Source organism: Bufo gargarizans, chromosome 1 (genome assembly GCF_014858855.1).
Source record: "Bufo gargarizans isolate SCDJY-AF-19 chromosome 1, ASM1485885v1, whole genome shotgun sequence".
NCBI lineage: Eukaryota > Metazoa > Chordata > Amphibia > Anura > Bufonidae > Bufo > Bufo gargarizans.
In genome coordinates this window covers 619,668,052-619,691,239 of record NC_058080.1, presented here as the reverse complement: position 1 = coordinate 619,691,239, position 23,188 = coordinate 619,668,052, and the positions used below count along the sequence as shown (strand labels likewise).

The window sequence follows — 23,188 nt, the reverse complement described above, 5'->3', positions numbered from 1 at the left end:
GGGAGGTAATATTCCCTTTACAGGTCTATCCAAGTGGTGGGGGTTTGCCAACTACCCCCCTACCCATTCTTGCACAACCCCTTTAAAGTATTATTTTATTCATGAATTAACACAGGCCTCTGCACTGTCCCTTTATAATGCTGCCACACAATATTGTACCAAGACCTGTGCATGAAAGCAACTTCCAGTGTCTCTGGATAAATTCTACATAATTTAGTCTTCTTCAGCTGCTGGTATAAGATTACAGAATACACAATCTACACATATGTGCATAGTCAAAGTCTTAAACCAAGAATATATGTTTCAAGAATAGCATCTTCCACAATTTCCAGTTGCAATAATGGTGCAAACTAATGTTTCATTTTACGTCAATGCAGAATTTCTTTTCCCTGTCGCCACTTGTTACAGAGAAATTAATACATGGACACGGGCTTGTACTGAACCGAAAAGTCATTAGTAGAACAATCCCAGCCATGGGAACAATGAGAACATGTGTGTTGTTGGGGCAGTGGCTGTGAAACGCTACACCTTTACAGTCTTAAACCCATGAAACAGAACACCAAATACATAAATCGTGTCCTCCAAGAATATGAAAGATAACGACAAAAAGATGGAAACAATACTGGACAGCTGTATGCCAAGCTATCAGTGCAAAACAGGTGAGACTCGAAAAGTTAGAATATCGTGCAAAGTTCATTTATTTCAGTAATGCAACTTAAAAGGTGAAACGAATATATGAGATAGACTCATTACATGCAAAGAGAGATATCTGAAGCCTTTATTTGTTATGAATTGGATGATTATGGCTTACAGCTTATGAAACCCCAAAGTCACAATTTTGAGGTACCCTTTGCTCAGGGGGTATGGATTAATTAGCTGACTAGAGGGTGACACTTTGAGCCTAGAATATTGAACCTTTTCACAATATTCTAATTATAAGTGAACTTTTCCAGGATATTCAAATTCTTCGAGTTTCACCTGTATATAGCATGTGTATAAAATTGTTTCTGACATCATTTTTGCCTGTAACATATGCATAAAAATGTTTCACTGTAAGAGGGACGTCTCATCTGTTTTAAAAGTCACTTGCTGTCATATAGTTCCCATATTTCTCTATACTACAAATTGCAGCGAGTTGTTGAATGCATATGTCACACAATGGCTATTACACACAGAAAAAATGTTGGAGCAGGTAGATTCTCCTGGGGATAACAGCTGATATCTTGAAGTTAAGGGAGCTGGTGCTTCAGCGATTAGCTGATTGCCATCCCAACATATCCTGGGTTTTCCAGGACTAAAATAGTGATGATCTATCGTCAGAATAGGTCATCAATATCTGTTCCATTGAGCACTGTGGCCTCTCTTCCTAGACCACTGACATTACGTTCATCCATCACATGGCCTATGTGCAGCTCAGCCCCATTCAGGTGAATGGGCCTGGGCTGCAATACCAAGCACAGCTGGTACAAAGGGCTGTGCTTGGTACACTGCTTGGTACACTGTGAGGAGCAGTTGACAGCCAGGGATGGGAACTGGCCCCCCACCAATCTGATATTGATGATCTATCCCGGGATAGGCCATCAATATTGTACTTCTGGAAAAACCCTTAATGACTTGGAAATTGTCCATTTTTTCCTTCTGTTTTAATACTGAACAAAAAATAAAAACTATTTTTTTCTTTGCATAGCTATATTCTTAACCCCATAACTGTTTTATTTTTATGTATACGAAGCTGTGTGAGGGTTCATTTTTTGCGGGGCAATCTGTAGTACTTTTCAATGATACCATTTTGGGCTATGGATTACTTTTTGATCACTTTTTATTTAATTTTCTGTGGAAGGTGAAGCGACTAAAAAAAAAGGGAAAATTGTCAATTTAGAATTTTTTTTTCATTTCACCATTTGCTGTATTGGATAAATGTTTTTATAATTTAATAATACATTTTCACACATGGTAATACCCATGATGTTTATTTTTTTAACTGTTTATGTACTTTTATTTTAATTTTGGGGAAAGGGGGTCATTTGAGTTTTTATATTTAAAAAAAATTAAATATATTTTGAATACATTTTTCCCCTAGGGAACTTTAGCAATCATTCACTTTTCTCACAGACTGCAATGCATTAGCATTGAAATATATGAGAATTACACTATGTTCCTATGGAGCCCTGACACAGGCAGGGGCTCCATAGGAACTAATGTGCAGCAGCCTCCTGTCACACAGGGGGACAGGGGCAGCTAGCTGCTCCCCCCATCTCTGCCAGCGCGTGCTTCCGGGTTTTTCTGTCTCCAGATGCTGTGGTCACATTTGACCTGAAGGGTTAAAAGTCCGCGATCAGTGTTACCGCCAGTCGCGGACATGAGCCCCAGGTGCCTCCAGGCATCATATTTAAAGTCCCGACTGCCAAATATTTATACGCAAGGAGGTCGGGAACGGGTTAAGACAGTTCTATCACTGACATTTTTCTTATGCGCCTCAATACATTTTTATAGTAACGGTGCAGCATAAATTGTATGACTTTCTCTGCTATACGTAAAACCCAACAGACTTGGTGGTGATCAAATAATCATTGCAGGTCAGACAGCTGAAACCCCAAGAGAACAGCTGCTACTGCCAGGGGATGCATTGTATTACAAGGTGCCCATTGAAAAGTTCGGAGTATTCCAATATATAAAGACCAGATAAACCAAGGTGTGAAAAATCGAGCAAAATATAAATAGTGCTATTTTGTGTGTTTGTTATAGGAGTTATAAGAAATTTCGCTAAAATAGCTTTTATGTCAAACTAGATTATAGACAGGGGAGAATTTCTCACATCCTCTACAATTCTGGCTTCAAAAACTGACAAAATAGGGGTTTGTGACTTGAGATTCATGCAGAAAAAAAGGTGACATTTTGTATTTGATAACTTGCACTCCAGTTGAAAAGTGGATTGGAAAGTACATGTACTTAGCTATGTTTAGTTTCACTCCAGTTTTGTCAACGGAGACTTTTTAAAATGCCGCAAATATTGTTTATTGCTCTAGTAAAGGGCTGGCATAGAAAGTGGAGTAATATCTGAAGACAAGTGTTAGACTTAAAGGGAACCTGTCACCGGGATTTTTTGTATAGAGCTGAGGACATGGGATGCTAGGTGGCCGCTAGCACATCCATAATACCCAGTCCCCATAGCTCTGTGTGCTTTTATTGTGTGAAAAGAACGATTTTATACATATGCAAATTAACCTGAGATGAGTCCTGTATGTGAGATGAGTCAGGGAAAGGACTCATCTCAGGTTAATTTGCATATGTATCAAATAGGTTTTTTTACACAATAAAAGCACACAGAGCTATGGGGACTGGGTATTATGGATGTGCTAGCGGCCATCTAGCAGCCCATGTCCCCAGCTCTATACACAAAATCCTGGTGACAGGTTCCCTTTAAACATAAACCAAATTGATCAAACCTCATGTGACATTTGATAAATTTGGCTCAAATTATGGCAACACAAAATCCTAAAAAACGGACTTGCCTGAAATTTGCCTGATGATGAATTTTCCCCCTTGCATTTATATCGCATTTTCCGCTTTATAAGACGCACCTGATGATACATCACACCCCATGTTTTAGAGGAGGAGGAAAATCAGAAAAAAATATCAGACCCCCACATCAGACCCCCATATCAGATCCTCACATCAGGACCTCACATCAGACCCCAACATCAGACCTTCATAACAGACCCCCATATCAGGACCTCACATCAGACCCCCATATCAGGACCTCACATCAGACCCCCATATCAGGACCTCACATCAGACCCCCATATCAGGACCTCACATCAGACCCCCATATCAGGACCTCACATCAGACCCCCATATCAGGACCTCACATCAGACCCCCATATCAGGACCTCACATCAGACCCCCATATCAGGACCTCACATCAGACCCCTATATCAGGACCTCACATCAGACCCCTATATCAGGACCTCACATCAGACCCCCATATCAGGACCTCACATCAGACCCCCATATCAGGACCTCACATCAGACCCCCATATCAGGACCTCACATCAGACCCCCATATCAGGACCTCACATCAGACCCCCATATCAGGACCTCACATCAGACCCCCATATCAGGACCTCACATCAGACCCCCATATCAGGACATCAGACCTACATATCAGACCCCAGTATCAGACCTCAGATCAAACCCCTATCAGACCTCCATGTTAGACTTCCGTATAAGACCTCAGGTCAGACCTTTAAATAAATAAATTCATTTAACTCTCCTGCAAGTCGTGTTCCCTTATCTTCTCTGGGCCCTCTCTGTACTGTCACCTGACTGCGTGCAGTGTGAGGTCATTGTGCGCGCAGACCAGAGAGGATGAGTAAAGGCAGTACTCGCAGCGCATCACACCCCGCTCCATCCACCGAATGCATACTAGTGAGCATTTCCATAATGGAAGCACTCACTAGTATTTGCTTTATAAGACGCCCTGCCATTTTTCTCCTGCTTTTGGAGAAGGGGGGGAGTGCATCTTATAAAGTGAAAACTAGTTTCCTTCATCAGGCGTACTACAAGAATATATGAAGAAACAGCAATAAATATACCCTTAGAACAGAGACATGGGGGAATGAATGGACATTTGAAAATAACAGAATAAAATATCAAAGATCTTGAGAATGATGTGAAAGTTTTATGGTCTCTAAATTAATGTTATCTTAGAGACCTGGTGCCCCGACTATGTCTATAGAAGAATCTTTAGATCTTGCAGTGCGTCATAAATCCCGGGGACAAATTCAGTCCAGTATTCAAAGTGTCAAGCAGTGTTATACATTTGTATTCCAAATTCTTCAAGCTCTTTGGGATTTAAAGTTACCTTTTAATATGAGAACTTTTATGTGTTTTTCATTGTGTCCTAGGCTACAGAAATGCTTAGCCACAGGAAAGTGTAGCTTCTTCTCTTTAATTGTGTGGCGGTGGGACCTCATCCTTGCATTGAGTTTCTGTCCTGTTTCTCCAATGTAGAGGCCTCTAACAGGACATTTAGTGCAGAGAATCAGATAAACAACATTAGATGTAGAACATGTGAATGTCCCAGGGATCCTATATTCCTGCTGTGTGTTGGGGATCCGGATCTTATCTGTTGTCATTATATGGGAACAGGTTTTGCATCTTCTTATATTACAGGGATGGGTTCATTCATCTACGGTACATGGCCTTGAACTTGATCTGATCAGAATATTCCTTATATTTGGAGGTTGTTGGTAATCTAGTAAGGGGGGATCTGGGAAAATAGTTTTTACCCGATCATCCTTACGTAGGACATGATGTAATTTTTTGGCAGTTTTCCTCAGTACCTCTAGTTGTGGGTTGTAGATCACAACCAGAGGTACGCGCTGGTTCTGTTTCTTTTCATTGTATTGGAGAAGTTGACTTCTGGGAATTTTGGAGGCTCTTGTGATCCGATCTTTAATTAAAGCAGGGTGATAGCCCTGGTGTGAAAATGTCCTTATTGAGATGTTGTAAATGCTCATCCCTGTCTGATGGTCTGGAACAGATTCGGTTATATCTGACGGCTTGACTATAGATGATGGACTTTTCAATATGTTTGGGGTGGAAGCTGTCCCATTTGAGGTATGTAGGCCGATTGATAGGTTTTCGATACAGGGATGTCTGTATTAAGCCGTCTTGAAGTTTTATGGTGGTGTCCAGAAAGCTGACTTCTGCGTGTGAATAGTTGATGGTCAAGTTTATGGTGGGATGGAATTTGTTAAATTGTTAATGAATGTTTGAATGTTCATGCATGAATTTAGAGACCATAAAACTTTCACATCATTCTCAAGATCTTTGATATGTTGTTCTGTTATTTTTCAAATGTCCATTCATTCCCCCATGTCTCTGTTCTTAGTGTATATATATTGCTGTTTCTTCATATAATCTTGTAGTACGCCTGATGAAGGAACTGGTGAAAGCTCGCTATGTAACATCATTACTTCTATTTTTGTTAGCCTTCAAAAGGTATCAAACCTGCAATACTCTTATTTTGTTTCTCTTAATGAGAGCACTAAACTAGTTTTCTATTGGCTAACACGGTACCAGACTTTTTCCTTTTTCTTTTATAAAGTAAAAAAAAATGGTGTGTATGTATACATATATATTATCAAAATTAATCACATCACATTGTATTTATTTAGAGCAACAAAAAACACAAAATGATATTTACACTTTATGTTTCCATTTCATGTCATAACTTACAATAAATGTAAATGTATAATATGGAGTAATGTTTTCACAAATACCTTTTTATGGGCGAAGGGGCAAAAATTTTGGTTGTGCCTTCATTTTCTGCATTTTCTCCATTTGTCATTATCTGTTCTAAATTTTTTGACCCTACAAAAAAAAATAAAAAATTCATCAGTGAGTCGGTAACCTCTTGTTGTATCACATATTGGAGACAAATACTCATGTTATATTACATTTATCTCAGATCTGCTCAGTCTGTCTTCTCAGATCAGTAATGCAAAAATCAAAATGCCGCTTGGGGCTAAAAATCACAAGTCAGAGATGAACATTTTTCTTTGAAGTAGTTTTGGCTCTGCTGATCTAGCCGTCTTGTCAAAGCTGGTCTGATTTCTGAAAAAAGTGTTGGGTTAGTGGGAGAGTTTTTGCTGAACTCAGCAGTCATTAAAGGTTGTTCTGTGCAAAATCATTCTCCAGAGGTTCCATTCATTATCACAAATCAACTTTATACTAAGTCCCCAAAAGGTGTAAATTAAAGAGTAAGTACACTTTAAAATTATTTTTGATATGTTAAAGTGACATATCTAAGGTTCTGATTGATGGGGGTCCGAGCATTGACACCCCTAACAAGGAGTTAGAAGCTCTCAGCTAAGCGCTGTTTCTCCTCGCTGCTGAAGTCAGAACTGAGGTTAGCCTCATACACATTCTACTGAGACTGGTCCTCAGCAAGAAGATACAGCACTGAGCTCTGAGCTCATCTAACTCCTTTGTTTTAGTGGTCAGCAGGGCTTCAGAGCCCCACCGATCAAAATCTTTGATATGTTATTACATATCAAACTTTTTTGTTAAGTGTAGTTTCCCTTTAAAGGAGTTGTGCAGGGAGTATCTATTGATGACCTATCCTAAGGATAGGTCATCAATATCTGATCAGCGGGGGTCCAACACCGGGCACCCCCGCTGATCAGATGTTTGAAGAGGAGGTGGCGCTCAATGCAAGCGCTGCATTCTCTTCATTACACCACGCATCGTCTACCTTGCTTGCTCCATTCAAGTGAATGAAGCCATTACTTGTAATTACACTGCACTTCATGGGCAGTGTAGTGAAAAGGAAGCAGCGCTCACATAGAGCTCCACCTCCTCTTCTAACAGCTTATCAGCGGGAATGCCAGGTGCCTCCCATCGGCACTTCCAGTATAGCCCACAAAATATGAAAGGGGCATTTCAGTTACTATAAGTTGGTGATGAGCGAATTGACTTCAGGCGCTTCATCTGAAGTAGATTTGCATAAACCGTCTAAACTTCTATAAGGTACCACTTGGAACCGAACCTGAGTTTGATACAAAGGTTTATTACACGAAGTGTCATGAGACTTCGCCAAGTAATAAATTCGGCTCATCTGAGCCAATACATTCTAATACTGTACGGAGTGCCCACTTTGTACAGTAATAAAACAAAGTTTTATGCAAATCAACTTTGGATGAAGCATCCAAAGTCGATTCGCTCATCCCTAACTATAAGTTATGTAGGAGGCTCGTACCCCAATCCCAATTAAGCAGCAGGTTGAGCATACACCCTGCCTATCCATTCAGTCTCTAGGGTACTTCGAAGATAAACCAGCTCTGTACTCAACAACATGATTCTTGGCAATTTTCTGAAAAAATTAAGTGTTACCGAATTTTTTGGACTATAATACACACAGACTATAAGACACACCTAGGATATGAAGTAGGAAAATAAGAAAACCTCTAAATAAGACCCCCATTCTTCATTAGACCTCAGATCAGACCCTCAAGCTTATCAGCCTCAGATCAGCCCCCACCAGACCTCAGATGAGACACCCCACCAGACCTCAGATGAGACACCCCACCAGACCTCAGATGAGACACCCCACCAGACCTCAGATGAGACACCCCACCAGACCTCAGATGAGACACCCCACCAGACCTCAGATGAGACACCCCACCAGACCTCAGATGAGACACCCCACCAGACCTCAGATGAGACACCCCACCAGACCTCAGATGAGACACCCCATCAGCCTCAGATGAGACACCCCATCAGCCTCAGATCCGAGACACCACATCGGCCGCAGATACGACCCCCATCGGCCCGCAGATCCGACCCCCATCGGCCCGCAGATACGACCCCCATCGGCCCGCAGATCGACCCCCATCGGCCCGCAGATCCGACCCCCATCGGCCCGCAGATCCGACCCCCATCGGCCCGCAGATCCGACCCCCATCTGCCCTCAGATCCGACCCCCATCAGCCCTCAGATCCGACCCCCATCAGCCCTCAGATCCGACCCCCATCAGCCCTCAGATCCGACCCCCATCAGCCCTCAGATCCGACCCCCATCAGACCTCAGATCCGACCCCCATCAGACCTCAGATCCGACCCCCATCAGACCTCAGATCAGACGTAAAAAAATAAATAAATAAACTTACCTCGCTTGCTCCGGACGGCATTGCCACTTACCATGCCCTGGTCTTCTTACTAGCCATGCTGCACTGTGACTCAATAACACACAGCATCAGATCATAGTGCGTTCTACGTTGCACTACATCCTGATGCTGTTCGCCATTGCAAAGCAGGGCCCAGAAGAAGACCAAGATGGGCGAGTACTGCACAGCACTTCCCTCACTGGTCCCCATGCCTCCTGCATGCTAATGGGCGCTTCCATAATGGAACTGGTCAGTAGCATTTGCACTAAAAGATGCAATGCTACTTTTCCCTAACTTTTGTGCGTCTTCTAGTGCGAAAAATACGGTAAGAGTCCCTACAGTAGAATCAAAAGCACATTATTAATAAATTATGTAAAGATTCCAACCTATCACTGAAAAAGGCCATGGTTTGGCTGAGGCTTAAGCCACAGCCAAATAAAATCTCTGTAAAGGCCCCGTCCATATGTAAAGTGTTGAGTGGCTTAAAAAGCGCTTCCAAATCAGTGCCGCCAAGTGAGTATTGCTATAGCAATTTAGTCACTAGAGATAAAATCCCTGTGAAATCGCTGCAGACAGGTAAGTAGATGGTGTTTTTTGTAATCAATGCATGCTGGGGTTTCGGAGCAATTTCCATGCTAATTTTTCTTTCATAGAGTAACATGAAAATCTCTTGCCAATAAGTTCAATATGAAATGATGCTTAAAGGGTTATCCCCATCTTGACCCCTCCTGCCCCTGTGATATGAGAATCAGAGCATTGTATTTCCTCCACTGAATTGTGCAGGGATAAGGACTTTTTTGTTTATGTTTTTCCACTGATAGGCGGAGGCTTCCGTCTAGCAGTGTTCCCAGAGACGTCACCGTCTCTGATGGATGAGCTTTAGCGTTGCCCTAGCTGTTTTACAGGCTAGGGCAGCGCTAAAGCCCGCCCATAAGTGCTGGTGACCTCACCGGGCTCACTGCCGGACGGAAGCCTGCACCTAGCAGTCCCTATGGAGAGCCCGGTACGTCACCGGATCTCCTTAAACAGCCTTTGCCCTGCGAAATCCAGCGCAGGGCAAAGCAGAGCATCGGAGCATAAAATGCTCCGATGTGCACATCAGCGGGGCCGGAGAGGTGAAGATGGGGATATATCCGGTTTCAGCTCTGAACCTGGACAACCCCTTTAACCTCTAGCAATCAGATTGCTCCAGCAGAGTGTAAGCTACAGCCAGAATGTTATATGAGAGAGATGTAAAATACTGATGAGCGTTCACTCCTACAGCTTTCATCCATGAGAGCAATGCATGCTTAGTATTCTGTCTGCACAAGGCCAGGATCTTATATAAGGTGCACTACACATAACAGTGTCATAAAGCACAATCAGCCGCTTAGCCCGATTGTCTGTAGAAAGAAATTTACAGGCAGATAAAAAAAGAGATCGATTCATAAATTACAAGTCCCAACCGCCTTCTCTGCTTACCCTTCTCCCTGCCCTGCTTAGGTGCAGTTAGCACCGGCCCTTTACTTGGCGCACTGCATTCTGGGAGATGTTTGGTCATGCTGCATGTGCATGTTACTGGCAAGATTGAGACTGACTTCCATTGGCCAGTATGGGCAAAGTCAGTGTCCACCTACACAACTATATATTTGTTATTATCCCAATGCATCTGAAATAAGTGCCTTACAAAAAGTCTTCATTAAAATTGTCCATTCCATCCTTCTTAGTAATATTTGGTCGGCTAACAAGAAGTAGGGTGCAGATGCAGGGTTGTTTAACCCCTTAGTGACCACCCATACGTGTTTTTACGGCGGTCAGTAAGGGGCCTTAGGCTGGGCTGCCGCGTTTTTACGGCGGCCCGGTCTAAGTGCTGCACGGTTCCCCCGTGCAGCGGGGAGCACGGACCCGGCTCTCACATGAGAGCCGGGGCCCTGCTCTAACAGCCCAAACCGGCAGAAGTGCCGATCCGGGCTGTTTAACCCTTTACATGCCGGGCGCAATGGCGCCCGCTGCATGTAAAGTGGTGACAGAGGGAGCGGACTCCCTCTGTCTCCCATCAGCACCCCGAAAATAAGATTGCGGGGTGCTGATGTGTTCGGAAGCTTACCTCACTTCCGATCAGGGCCCCGAGCCTGTCTTCAGTTCTCTCCAGCAGGCTGTGCCTCTCTGGCGCAGCCTGCTGGTCAATGTTTGAAATGCATTGCTATTGAAATGTAATGCTTTATAGAGATAATGCATTACATTTTAAAAGCAATCAAAATACTGTATATTATAGTCCCCTTGTGGGATTTCTAAGTAGTAAAAAAAATAGAAAATAAAAATACATTTATTAAATAAAAATTTTTCCATAAAATAAAAAAATATGCTTTTTTTGCCATTGGAAATACGCTTTTCAATAAAAAAATTGCAAAAAGTAAATATCCCCCATATGTTTGGTATTGCCGCGTCCGTAACGACCCGGACTACATAAATATTACATAAATTATCCCCTATGGTGAACGCCGTAAAAAGTAAAAATAAAAAAAAGACAGAATTTCTCATTTATTCTTAGTTTCCACCGAAAAAAATGTAATAACAAGCGATCAAAAAGTGCCATTTACTCCAAAATGATACCAATGAAAAATACAAGTTGTCCCTCAAAAATCAAGCCCTCACACAACTCCATAGAAAAAGAAAAAAAAAAGTTATGGGTCTTGTGAAGTGGCAATGCAAAATAATTTTTTGGGTTAATAAAAGGGGTTTTATTGGAAAAAAAAGTAGTAAAACGTAAAAAAAAAATTATAAGTATTTAGTATCACTGTAATCGTACTGACCCAGAGAATAAAGATATCATGTTATTTGTACCGAAAAATGAACGCCGTAAAATTTATAATGTAAAAACGCAGTGGCAGTATTGCTATTTTCCCCCATCTCCCTCCCAGAAAGAGTTAATAAAAGTTAATCAAAAAGTTATGTGTACCCCAAAATGGTGCCATTAAAAACTACAACTTGTCCCGTAAAAAACAAGCCCTCATAAAGCTATATAGACGAAAAAATAAAAAAGTTATAGCTCTTGGAACGAGACCATGAAAAAAGGAAGAAAAACGCTTGGTCATAAAGGCCCAAACAGGCTTGGTCACTAAGGGGTTAATCCTTTCAGATCCATTGGAGCAATTAAAAAAAATGGCTGCGAAAGTGGACATACCCTTTAACTTTCCCTGCGTTGTTATCAAAGCTGATGTGTTTAAGACTTTACACTATGGAAGAAAGTTGGTGCATTGGGGATAACAATACCTGGTGGCTGCTGCGTGAGAGCTGTTCTTTTGGGGTAAGTTTTGCTCCGGCTTCTCTCCACCCTTTGATCAGGCCGGGGCAGCTGGATGGACAGGTCTCTGCACATTTGTGAGGCAGTCCTACCACTGGGAATAACAGAACAGATTGCATTTTCAAAGCATAAACTTGAAATAGAATAGAAAGAGTTGATGAAGCATATGTACATGAATATTACCACTGCAGCCCCTAGTTCACACATTCACCATAAAAACTGTGCTCATTTCTGTAAGACTTTCAGCACAACCATCATGAGGAAAATAACTATTTTAGTATATTTTACTGCTGCAGCAGCATTATGCATAAAGCAATCTTTAGTTTCTTCACATACCACTGTTTTCCTTGAGTTTTTCCCTGAGTTACGGCTGTTTAAACATTTACAATATGAAGACTTTCTCAAGATGGCTCCTCTGCCAGTTCTCTGAGGCCAAAACTGCCTTTCCCTCTCACTTCCCATACACACTTGATGTAGCCAGCAGCTTCCTTGCCAGCCAATTAGATTGGATTACAGAGAGACACGCCTCCTCATTCTGAAGCCTAATGCAGGCATGCAGTGTGAAGGACCGCCCCTCCGTCAATCTGTCTTCTTAGCCAGAGACAGACAAGCCATAGCAACGGTCTTTAACCACTTCAACCCCGCTAGCTGAAACCCCCTTAATGACCAGGCCACTTTTTACACTTCTGCACTACACTACTTTCACCATTTATTGCTCGGTCATGCAACTTACCACCCAAATGAATTTTACCTCCTTTTCTTCTCACTAATAGAGCTTTCATTTGGTGGTATTTCATTACTGCTGACATTTTTACTTTTTTTGTTATTAATCGAAATTTAACGATTTTTTTGCAAAGAAATTACATTTTTCACTTTCAGTTGTAAAATTTTGCAAATAAAATTACATCCATATATACATTTTTCGCTAAATTTATTGTTCTACATGTCTTTGATTAAAAAAAAAAATGTTTGGGTAAAAAAAAAATGGTTTGGGTAAAAGTTATAGCGTTTACAAACTATGGTACAAAAATGTGAATTTCCACTTTTTGAAGCAGCTCTGACTTTCTGAGCACCTGTCATGTTTCCTGAGGTTCTACAATGCCCAGACAGTACAAACACCCCACAAATGACCCCATTTCGGAAAGTAGACACCCTAAGGTATTCACTGATGGGCATAGTGAGTTCATAGAACTTTTTATTTTTTGTCACAAGTTAGCGGAAAATGATGATTTTTTATTTTTATTTTTTTTCTTACAAAGTCTCATATTCCACTAACTTGTGACAAAAAAATAAAAACTTCCATGAACTCACTATGCCCATCACAAAATACCTTGGGGTGTCTTCTTTCCAAAATGGGGTCACCTGTGGGGTAGTTATACTGCCCTGGCATTCTAGGGGCCCAGATGTGTGAGAAGAAGTTTGCAATCAAAATCTGTAAAAAATGACCGGTGAAATCCGAAAGGTGCACTTTGCAATGTGTGCCCCTTTGCCCACCTAGGCTGCAAAAAAGTGTCACACATGTGGTATCGCCGTACTCAGGAGAAGTTGGGGAATCTGTTTTGGGGTGTCATTTTACATATACCCATGCTGGGTGAGAGAAATATCTTGGCAAAAGACAACTTTTCCCATTTTTTTATACAAAGTTGGCATTTGACCAAGATATTTATCTCACCCAGCATGGGTATATATAAAATGACACCCCAAAATACGTTCCCCAACTTCTTCTGAGTACGGCGATACCACATGTGTGACACTTTTTTGCAGCCTAGATGCGCAAAGGGGCCCAAATTCCTTTTAGGAGGGCATTTTTAGACATTTGGATCCCAGACTTCTTCTCACGCTTTAAGGCCCCTAAAAATAGTATAAATACCCCACATGTGACCCCATTTTGGAAAGAAAACACCCCAAGGTATTCAATGAGGGGCATGGCGAGTTCATAGAAATTTTTTTTGGGGCACAAGTTAGCGGAAATTGTTTTTTTTTAAAGTTTTTTCTCACAAAGTCTCCCTTTCCGCTAACTTGGGACAAAAATTTAAATCTTTCATGGACTCAATATGCCCCTCACGAAATACCTTGGGGTGTCTTCTTTCCGAAATGGGGTCACATGTGGGATATTTATACTGCCCTGGCATTTTAGGGGCCCTAAAGCGTGAGAAGAAGTCTGGAATATAAATGTCTAAAAATGTTTACGCATTTGGATTCCGTATGGCGAGTTCATGTGAGATTTTATTTTTTGACACAAGTTAGTGGAATATGAGACTTTGTAAGAAAAAAAAAATATATATAATTTCCGCTAACTTGGGCCAAAAAAATGTCTGAATGGAGCCTTACAGGGGGGGTGATCACCCATATAGACTCCCTGATCACCCCCGTCATTGATCACCCCCCTGTAAGGCTCCATTCAGACGTCTGTATGATTTTTACGGATCCATGGATACATGGATTGGATCCGCAAAACACATACGGACGTCTGAATGGAGCCTTACAGGGGGGGTGATCAATGACAGGGGGTGATCAGGGAGTGTATATGAGGTGATCACCCCCCTGTAAGGCTCCATTCAGACGTCCGTATGTGTTTTGCGGATCCGATCCATGTATCCGTAAAAATCATACGGACGTCTGAATGGAGCCTTACAGGGGGGTGATCAATGACAGGGGGGTGATCAATGACAGGGGGGTGATCAGGAAGTCTATATGGGTGATCACCCCTCTGTCATTGATCACCCCCCTGTAAGGCTCCATTCAGACATCCGTATGCGTTTTGCGGATCCGATCCATGTATCCGTGGATCCGTAAAAATCATACGGACGTCTGAATGGAGCCTTACAGGGGGGTGATCAATGACGGGGGTGATCAGGGAGTCTATATGGGTGATCACCCCTCTGTCATTGATCACCCCCCTGTAAGGCTCCATTCAGACGTCCGTATGCGTTTTGCGGATCCGATCCATGTATCCGTGGATCCGTAAAAATCATACAGACCTCTGAATGGAGCCTTACAGGGGGGTGATCAATGACAGGGGGGTGATCAATGACAGGGGGGTGATCAGGGAGTCTATATGGGGTGATCAGTGGTTCATAAAGGGTTAATAAGTGACAGGGGGGGGGGGTGTAGTGGTGTTTGGTGCTACTTTACTGAGCTGCCTGTGTCCTCTGGTGGTCGATCCAAACAAAAGGGACCACCAGAGGACCAGGTAGCAGGTATATTAGATGCTGTTATCAAAACAGCGTCTAATATACCTGTTAGGGGTTAAAAAAAAAATCACATCTCCAGCCTGCCAGCGAACAATCGCCGCTGGCAGGCTGGAGATCCACTCGCTTACCTTCCGTTCCTGTGTGCGCACGTTCACAGGAAATCTCGGCTATCGCGAGATGACGCACGGATGCGTCCAGGAGGAGTAAATCAACCACCTTCCGGACGCATCCGTGCGTTAGGCGGTCCGGAGGTGGTTAAGGGAGCAGTGGAAAGGGACAGTAGACATTAATGAAAGCTGTTATTATAAGGTAATTACAGATCTTTTGACAATCATTGACAGACTTACTCAGGTTTACATGCCTAGCTCTAATAAACTAGCATATAAAACAAAATATGACAGTTACCCTTTAATTTTTTGGATACACCATATCAACAGCATCCAGACCAATATTTCCTGCAAACACATCTACTAATATGTCCATTTGTTGTACTATAGGATCTCCTATAGGCACACATTCACCTTACCTGTACCGATGTCTGGAGCCTAAGGAGCCAAGTTTGCTAAGCTTACTCGTCAGAGTGTTTGGATCATTTTCAGGAATCCTTAAAAGGAAAAAAAATTTAGAGAAATGTGTTACAAATCTACCTAATTTTCAATAATTATTTCATTGTTCCCCAACCAGTTAGGCCACTTTCACACCTGCGTTCGGTGCGGATCCGTCTTGTATCTGCACAGACGGATCCGCACCGATAATGCAAACGCTTGTATTCGTTCAGAACGGATCAGTTTGCATTATTCTTAAAAAGGTCTAAGTCAAAACAGATCCGTCCTGACTTACTTTAAAAGTCAATAGGGGACGGATCCGTTTTCAATTGCACCATATTGTGTCAGTGAACACGGATCCGTCCCCATTGACTTACATTGTAAGTCAGGACGGATCCGTTTTGACTACTGAGGTCACTGTTGCACCCCTCAGTGCAACAGTGACCTTAGTAGTACCGACCCCCTCAGAGCAACAGTGACCTCAGTGGTACCGACCCCCTCAGAGCAACAGTGACCTCAGCTAAATTTTAAATTGTCTAATTTTGCTATTTCTGCATGGAAGACAGTTCTAGAGCACTAGTAATGGTTTCCCTGCATAAATAGCAACCCCTTAATGTTATGTAGGCCTTTGTATTAACTATTTGAATTACTGTAACTTTCGTACTCCTCGTCTGAAAATAGTCCTCAAAAATGGTAAGGCGTATTTTTACTCTTCCAGAAAAAATGTAGCGCAACCTCTGCCTGCAATAGTACATAACAGGAATCCAAGTGATGCATTCACAGAAATGTTACAGAATACATGATGAACAGTTTGCCCATTATTTCAATGAGAACCCAAGTCCCCATATGATAGCCACCAGTGACTGGTTTTTGACCACCACATCTAAACAGAGACGCTTGAGGTACAGAAGTGATGGATATAATGACCAGGTGACTTCATGACTAAAACAGATGGAACCATGGAGCAAAGGGCAGAAGAACCCATAAGATCTTGCCATCCTAGAACATGTGTTTTTTTGTAGGTAGGGGTGATCTTGGGTATTTTGGAGTGTAATACAGTGCACAATCAGAACAATATTGTGCCCTGTATCATGGCTGCTTACTTTCATGACAGATTCTGTTTTACAGATGTGCTTTTAAGGGAGGACTCAGTCTGGTATACGGAACCCAATGGATCACTCTGTAGGTTCATATAGTGGTAGGCATTGCTCCTGTATTTAGGATTCTTGTGATACACTACATGATCCCTAACCTGGTATGGTATTTCCCTCTGTCATTTCTCCATGCTACTAATATCTAGAAAGCTATAAATGACTCTTGCTCTCTGCCGTTTGCTCCCGCTATGACACTGAGAAAAATGCACGCATACAAACCTGAAGAACGTGTGGTGTTCCACACAACATTTCCACAGATGCTTACAGGCCACCTTGTTCCGGGTTTCAAAAAAGAATGAGGTTTCAGAGCACTGAAGAAAAATGCAAACAAAAGGGACAATGAGAAGCCAGGAAGTTTGACGACTAATGAAATTTCCCTTGAAATACCAATTTATTTGCAGGATTGTTCAACATTTCTGTGCAATCAAGGGGGCAGGTATGATTGGCATTTCTTGTTCAAAAGCAAAAAGAAACACAACCGCTGCCAACTCAAACACAACATTATTTCAAGCTGGCAGGGATCCAAGCTGAGCGCTGACAACCTATACACAGGTGTTTGCAGAAATAACTAGCATGATGTGTGCTTTGACCCCATTAAAGCGACAAGAGCAGCTAACAAAAACATCAGCAGCATTAGCACTGTACACTAGAAGGGTGCTTGGCCCACAAAATCAAATACTTAACCCTATCTCTGGATGCATTTCTCAGCAAACCACATTAACGAGGTTGTGCAAGTTTAAAACTTTAACAGACCTCTTGTGACTGGACCTACAGTTGGGTTCATGCTTACCTGGTCCCTGCTGCTAGATTCAGGCTCCAACATTCCATGGCCATCTCCAAAGGTCCCGAGCCTCTGAGCACCAACATCTGAGAACCAACGGAGGTCACGTGACCGCTGCACCAAGTACTGGCCTTGACCTGTCACCCATGCAGTATGTTGCTGGGTCACGTGCCACAAGCATGGGATTGGCTGTGGCAGTCACATGACCTATGGCAGATGACTGCAGATGCAGCCGTGGAGTGATGGAGCCGTGGAGTGATGGAGCCGGAACCCAGTGGGATGAGTAAGTATGATTACCTCCGCCGGTCTGGCCACTCTGTGAGGGCTGTTAAAAAAAAAGTTTTTAGTTGCATAACCCCTTTAAGCCCTCATACCATGGCACATAGGCTGTATGATGCTACATGGGTCATGGTACCAAGGGTGTACACAGATTTCATAGGACCCCATAGCAAAACGTATGATTGCCCCCCAAATAAGTTGTATTGCAAATTTTTATTTATTTTTTATTAAGTGGTAAACAGGTTTTAATAATAAAAACCCACATCCAACTTTTATATCAGATAACATGGAACAAAAGCCTCAAAGCTTTTTCTGAACTCAATGCGGAAGACTTATCATGAGAGTCAAAATTCTTAAATGTTGTGCAATGTTTTATATACGTGGTGCATCTTTAAATGGCTTTTCTGGGATTACTATGCTTTAATGATATTCTCTTGTAGTTGTTACCTCATGTATAACTCCCCTAACCTTTTTTTTTTCAACTTGGTCTCTCCTAACCCATTTTCACCATGCAAACAAATCCCTCTGGTTTACATCCGTACGTAGCACTTCTTGTTGCTGTATCGAACCAAACCTATAATGCACTTCCCCTTTCTGCCACAGCGCCAGCACCACCCCTAACAACCCTGATGTAAGTGCATAGACTCTCCCCCATCACTGCCCCTGTTGCTGCTTTGATACACCCATGGACATAACACCACAGGAAATAAGAAAGAGTTGCATGGACATAGTCATGTGACCACAGCCCAGAATGGGAAGCAGAAGAAATAAAGGCAAAAGAAATACAGAATTACAGCTACCTTCATAAATTATTTTATAGGATTCTGGTGCAAACTGGAAAACCTTTTTAGGTCTAACATTCCTGCCTTCAGATGTTACACACTTTTTATGCCAACCCTGGAGTATAACTGGGACAATTTTTGCAACTTTTCAAAACAATTGCAGTTCATAAATTGGACTTAAATCAACAGACTAACCATGTCCATGTTCATACCCACTTTTCAAAACTGGAGAAAGTTGTATAAAACCCCAAATATCAAAATTTTTGCACAAATAAGTATAAAAAGTTCTAAAGCCCTATTTGGCAACTTTATGAAGCCAGAATTCTGAAGTGCAGGCTTGATAAATTCTTCCCATATTTCTTAATGTATTTACACCATAAATACACTGATAACTCTCCCCCATACAGCTCTATGCTTCCCGCTTCCTTTCAGAACATGATAAAACTGTCTGCCTGCAACCACCACTAGGGGGAGCTAAGTGCATATCAATTAATATAGTTTTTTATATTGAATTAGAAGCTATAAAAATACCAATGCACTCCTCCATGTGGTGGCTGCTTTAAATGCCATAGATTTATGTTAGGAACAGAAGTAGTAGTTTAGAGCTGGGTCCCCCAGGTCCTATTACAGTCATGTGGTGTGGCTCTGCTGTAGGTACACTACTGCATGACACCATACTACACAGCCATAGGGAAATGTGTGCACCACCAAGGGTGGAGTAGGAAACCTGGAGTAGCTTTTCTAGACAAGAGTATTAGGTTTAAGGATAACACAAATGTATCAAATAACAGGAGCCATTTGATAAATATGACAAAATATGCCAACACTGACTCGAGCAAAACTGACTTCAAATATTCCCTCAAATTTTTCCCCCCTATGAGTTTGTCTCATGTAGATCTCTGTATGTGAGCGCTTCTCTCTCCTCATTCTATCGATTAGTGGAAGTTTCAGCACTTGGACCCCCACTAATCAAAACCTTTGATAAGTTACTATGACTTCTAGAATAGTTTTTGAACTTACACTATAAATAGAAAAATAACATTAAAAACAAATAACCTCATACACATAGGTCTTAAAAGGACTGTATACTTCAAATGGTAAGAAAATTTAATCAAGATAATTTGCCTAGTTTTTCATTTTAGACCCATTAGAGCAATACAAATGATTCTACAAGTGCACATAGCCCATTTAGGTGGGATGTATTGTGCTGAAGAAGATATATTTTCACTAATGTAAAAAAAATTAAAAATATAAAACATTGCCTATATTTAAATCTGTTCATTAAAAGCCGCTGTTTCATGTAGTACAGTTTTTTAGAAATCAATTTCTGATACAGGGGACAATATGTTGGCCTTCCTTATGCAATTAAATAAAACAAATCTTTAATTAGAGGAAATTACACTTTCATCAAAAGGATTTCACTGCAAAATATGTTCTGCATAGATTGCACGGGTAATTAAATATCTCTTGCTGAGCTTTGAATTCCTGACAAATAGCTAGAACCGAGCACCTGAATCCCACATGTAAATGTGCATTTTCCCTTTTTTCAAGTGCTTATTTATGTATTTTTGAAGATAAAACATCTCATGAAAAGAGAATTATCAAGAATTCCGCTGTGAAGCTTTAAAGGAAGAGTATTTGCTGTATTATTCACATAAATGTGCATATGGGAGTTACTAAATTGCAGACACTCAATTCTCTTCTTTGACAGGCAAAGTGGGAGGCAGAAAGAACGTACAGGAGTTATATGAATACAGGAGGTACAGAACCACAACACGATATAAAATAAAATACAGTACTTCCTGCTGTTTTATGTAAGGATAATTAAAACGAAGCAACAAACTGGTGGTTAGATGGCACAGTGTATGTCAACCAACCAATACTCCTGACTGCCACTGTGCAAAAGTGTCACAAGCAACCTTATGACTATCGCAAAAAAGTCTATCATGGTCCCTTGCCCTTGCCCCCCCCCCCCCCCCAATATGGAAAGCTGCCCCTGTAAATGCTTTAGATATTTCAGAGTAAAACATCGAGGGGGAATTTATCATGAGGGGAATATCTGAAGTCAGTTTTGCTCGAGTCTCTGTTGGTGCCACATTTATCAAATGTCAGATGTTGTTCGATAAATTTGGCTTATTCTTAAACCTAACACTGCTCCAGTTTTCCTGCTTCACCCTCCCCCTGGAGTGGGATTGTGACTTTTTAAACTCATTAAAGGACATCTGTCAGCAGATTTGTCCCTATGACACTGGCTGACCTGTTACATGTGCACTTGGCAGCTGAAGACATCTGTGTTGGTCCCATGTTCATATGTTGCCCGCATTGCTGTGAAAAATTATGTTTTAATATATGCAAATGAGCCTCTAGGAGCAACGGGGGCGTTGTCGTTACACTTAGAGGCTCAGCTCTCTCTGTAACTGCTGCGCTCTCTGCACAATGATTGACAGGGACAGGCAGTGACAATATCATCACACCTGACCCTGTCAAAGTGCAGAGGGCGCAGCAGTTGCAGAGAGAGAAGAGCCTCTAGGTGTAACAGCAAAGCCCCCGTTGCTCCTAGAGGCTCATTTGCATATAATGAAAACATAATTCTCAGCAATGTGGACACATAGGTAAATGAGACCAACACAGATGCCTTCAGCTGCCAAGTGCACATGTAACAGGTCAGCCAGTGTCATAGGGACAAATCTGCTGACAGATGTCCTTTAACATAGTTAAACAAACTCACTTTCCCACCAATATTTCAAAACTGGAATGAGTGCTGTAGAAATGGAAAAAAAATATATATCTCACATAAAAAGTCACAAAAGTCCCATTTTGCGACTTTCTGAAGCCAGAATTCTGGAGTGAAGGCATGATAAATCAGGGCCATTGTTGCTTGCAACTAGAGAGTCTGTCATGATGGCCATGTTCCGGGCAGCATGAAGCTCCTGACAGGTTCCCTTTAAAGTGAAATGAAACTATGTTTGTGAAATCACTTGAATATACATAAGACCAATCTGAATAATAGACACTAACAGTTTATTCTGAAAGTCTAAAAAAAAAATTTTTATTTTTAAATGGGCTGAACAGATTTTCATATTACATTTGCCAGTTATATTTGCCACTTGTCAACTTTGCTATATTAACTGGGGCATAAGTAGCTGAGCCATCTCATTTCATGTCAGCCCCAACTGCAAAAAAGTAGCCACGGCTTCAATATCTCCAAAATCAAACTGCCTAATAGTAACTCTGTCTTAGTTGTCCATACCAACCAATCAATCAAAGCTCAGTGGCCTATTGTGTCAGAAAGATGATGTTCTCCCTCGAACAGCGAATAGTGATTGTGGAAGGCTATGTGCGAAACAGATCAATTAAGGAAACGCAAGAGACCTTTGCCAACAAGTATCCAGGAAGAAAACCACCAGCTAAACGTATTCAGAATCTGGTTCGGAAATGGCATCAAACTGGCTATGTTGCAAACACAAAGAAACCAAGGCCTCTATCGATCAGGACGGCTAAAGTTGTGTACGGAACTCGGCAGCGGATTGCAACTCGGCAACGGATTGCAAGTAGTCCCCAAAAATCAAGTCGAAGACTGTCTTATCGGGTTGGTGTATTACACACCATGTGTCAGCGAGTGCTGAAATCTCTGAACCTGAAACCGTACCGGATAATGTGTGTGCAGGAACTGAAAGCGTCTGACAAAGCTAAATGTGGAAATTACTGGACTTGGTTGCCGATTATGATTACTGACATTTGGACCCATTGCTGTACTTCATGACGGACGAAGCTTGGTTTCATTTATCAGGTCGCGTAAATTCCCAAAATAAGAGGTACTGGTCCGCTCAAAATCACCATTTGACTTCACGACCAGAAAACTAGCATTTGGTTCGCAGTGTCAGGAACACAAATAGTCGGACCAATTTTCTTCAAATCAACTGTGAATACCGCAATTTACCCGAACATCTTTGAACAGTTTTACAACCAACTAACACCAGAAGAAAAAATGTCCTGCTTTATTCTCACAATCAAATTCACTGGCACGGGTTCATGACCTGAGGAGGAGCAAACTGTGAGCAAGAAGTTATGGCCACCACATTCCCCAGACTTGTCCACATGAAATTTTTCTCTGAGGAAATTTAAAACAGAAAGTGTCCGCTATTAACCCACATCCCCTGGAAGTATTCAAGGAAAAGACCACAAACACTATCCGCAGCATCACAAGCAGAATCAGCCAACATAATCCGACGTGCCCAAAGATGCATAGACGTGAATGGGGACCATTTTCAGCATCTTTTGGGACCTGTGGGTAACAAAAAATAAATAAAAATCCATTTGTTAGTTCATCTTGTCATACTATCGCTAGAGGCTGTCTACTTTTTTATGGGCCACCCTGTAAACGCTTCCTCTGACTGTCCACATACTTTCCTATGTTTTGGCCTAGCATAAAATCAGTCTTGAATAGCTGAAGGTTCTGTATAAGGCAGCAGGCACACTTTTTGGCATCAAACATGTTC

The 23,188-nt window shown here is 41.8% G+C and overlaps 1 protein-coding gene across 2 annotated transcripts in view; it reads right to left on the bottom strand.

Moving 5' to 3' along the window:
- EPB41L4A (erythrocyte membrane protein band 4.1 like 4A) overlaps nucleotides 1–23,188 on the bottom strand; it is a 251,276-nt gene that overhangs the window by 38,987 nt on the left and 189,101 nt on the right. For both annotated transcript variants that reach the window (XM_044275942.1, XM_044275943.1), the window contains 4 exons: nucleotides 17,067–17,158; nucleotides 15,675–15,752; nucleotides 11,924–12,048; nucleotides 6,288–6,378 (listed from right to left, as the gene is read on the bottom strand). In XM_044275942.1, coding sequence (XP_044131877.1) covers nucleotides 6,288–6,378; nucleotides 11,924–12,048; nucleotides 15,675–15,752; nucleotides 17,067–17,158 — 386 coding nt within the window. The remainder of the gene's footprint in view (nucleotides 1–6,287; nucleotides 6,379–11,923; nucleotides 12,049–15,674; nucleotides 15,753–17,066; nucleotides 17,159–23,188) is intronic.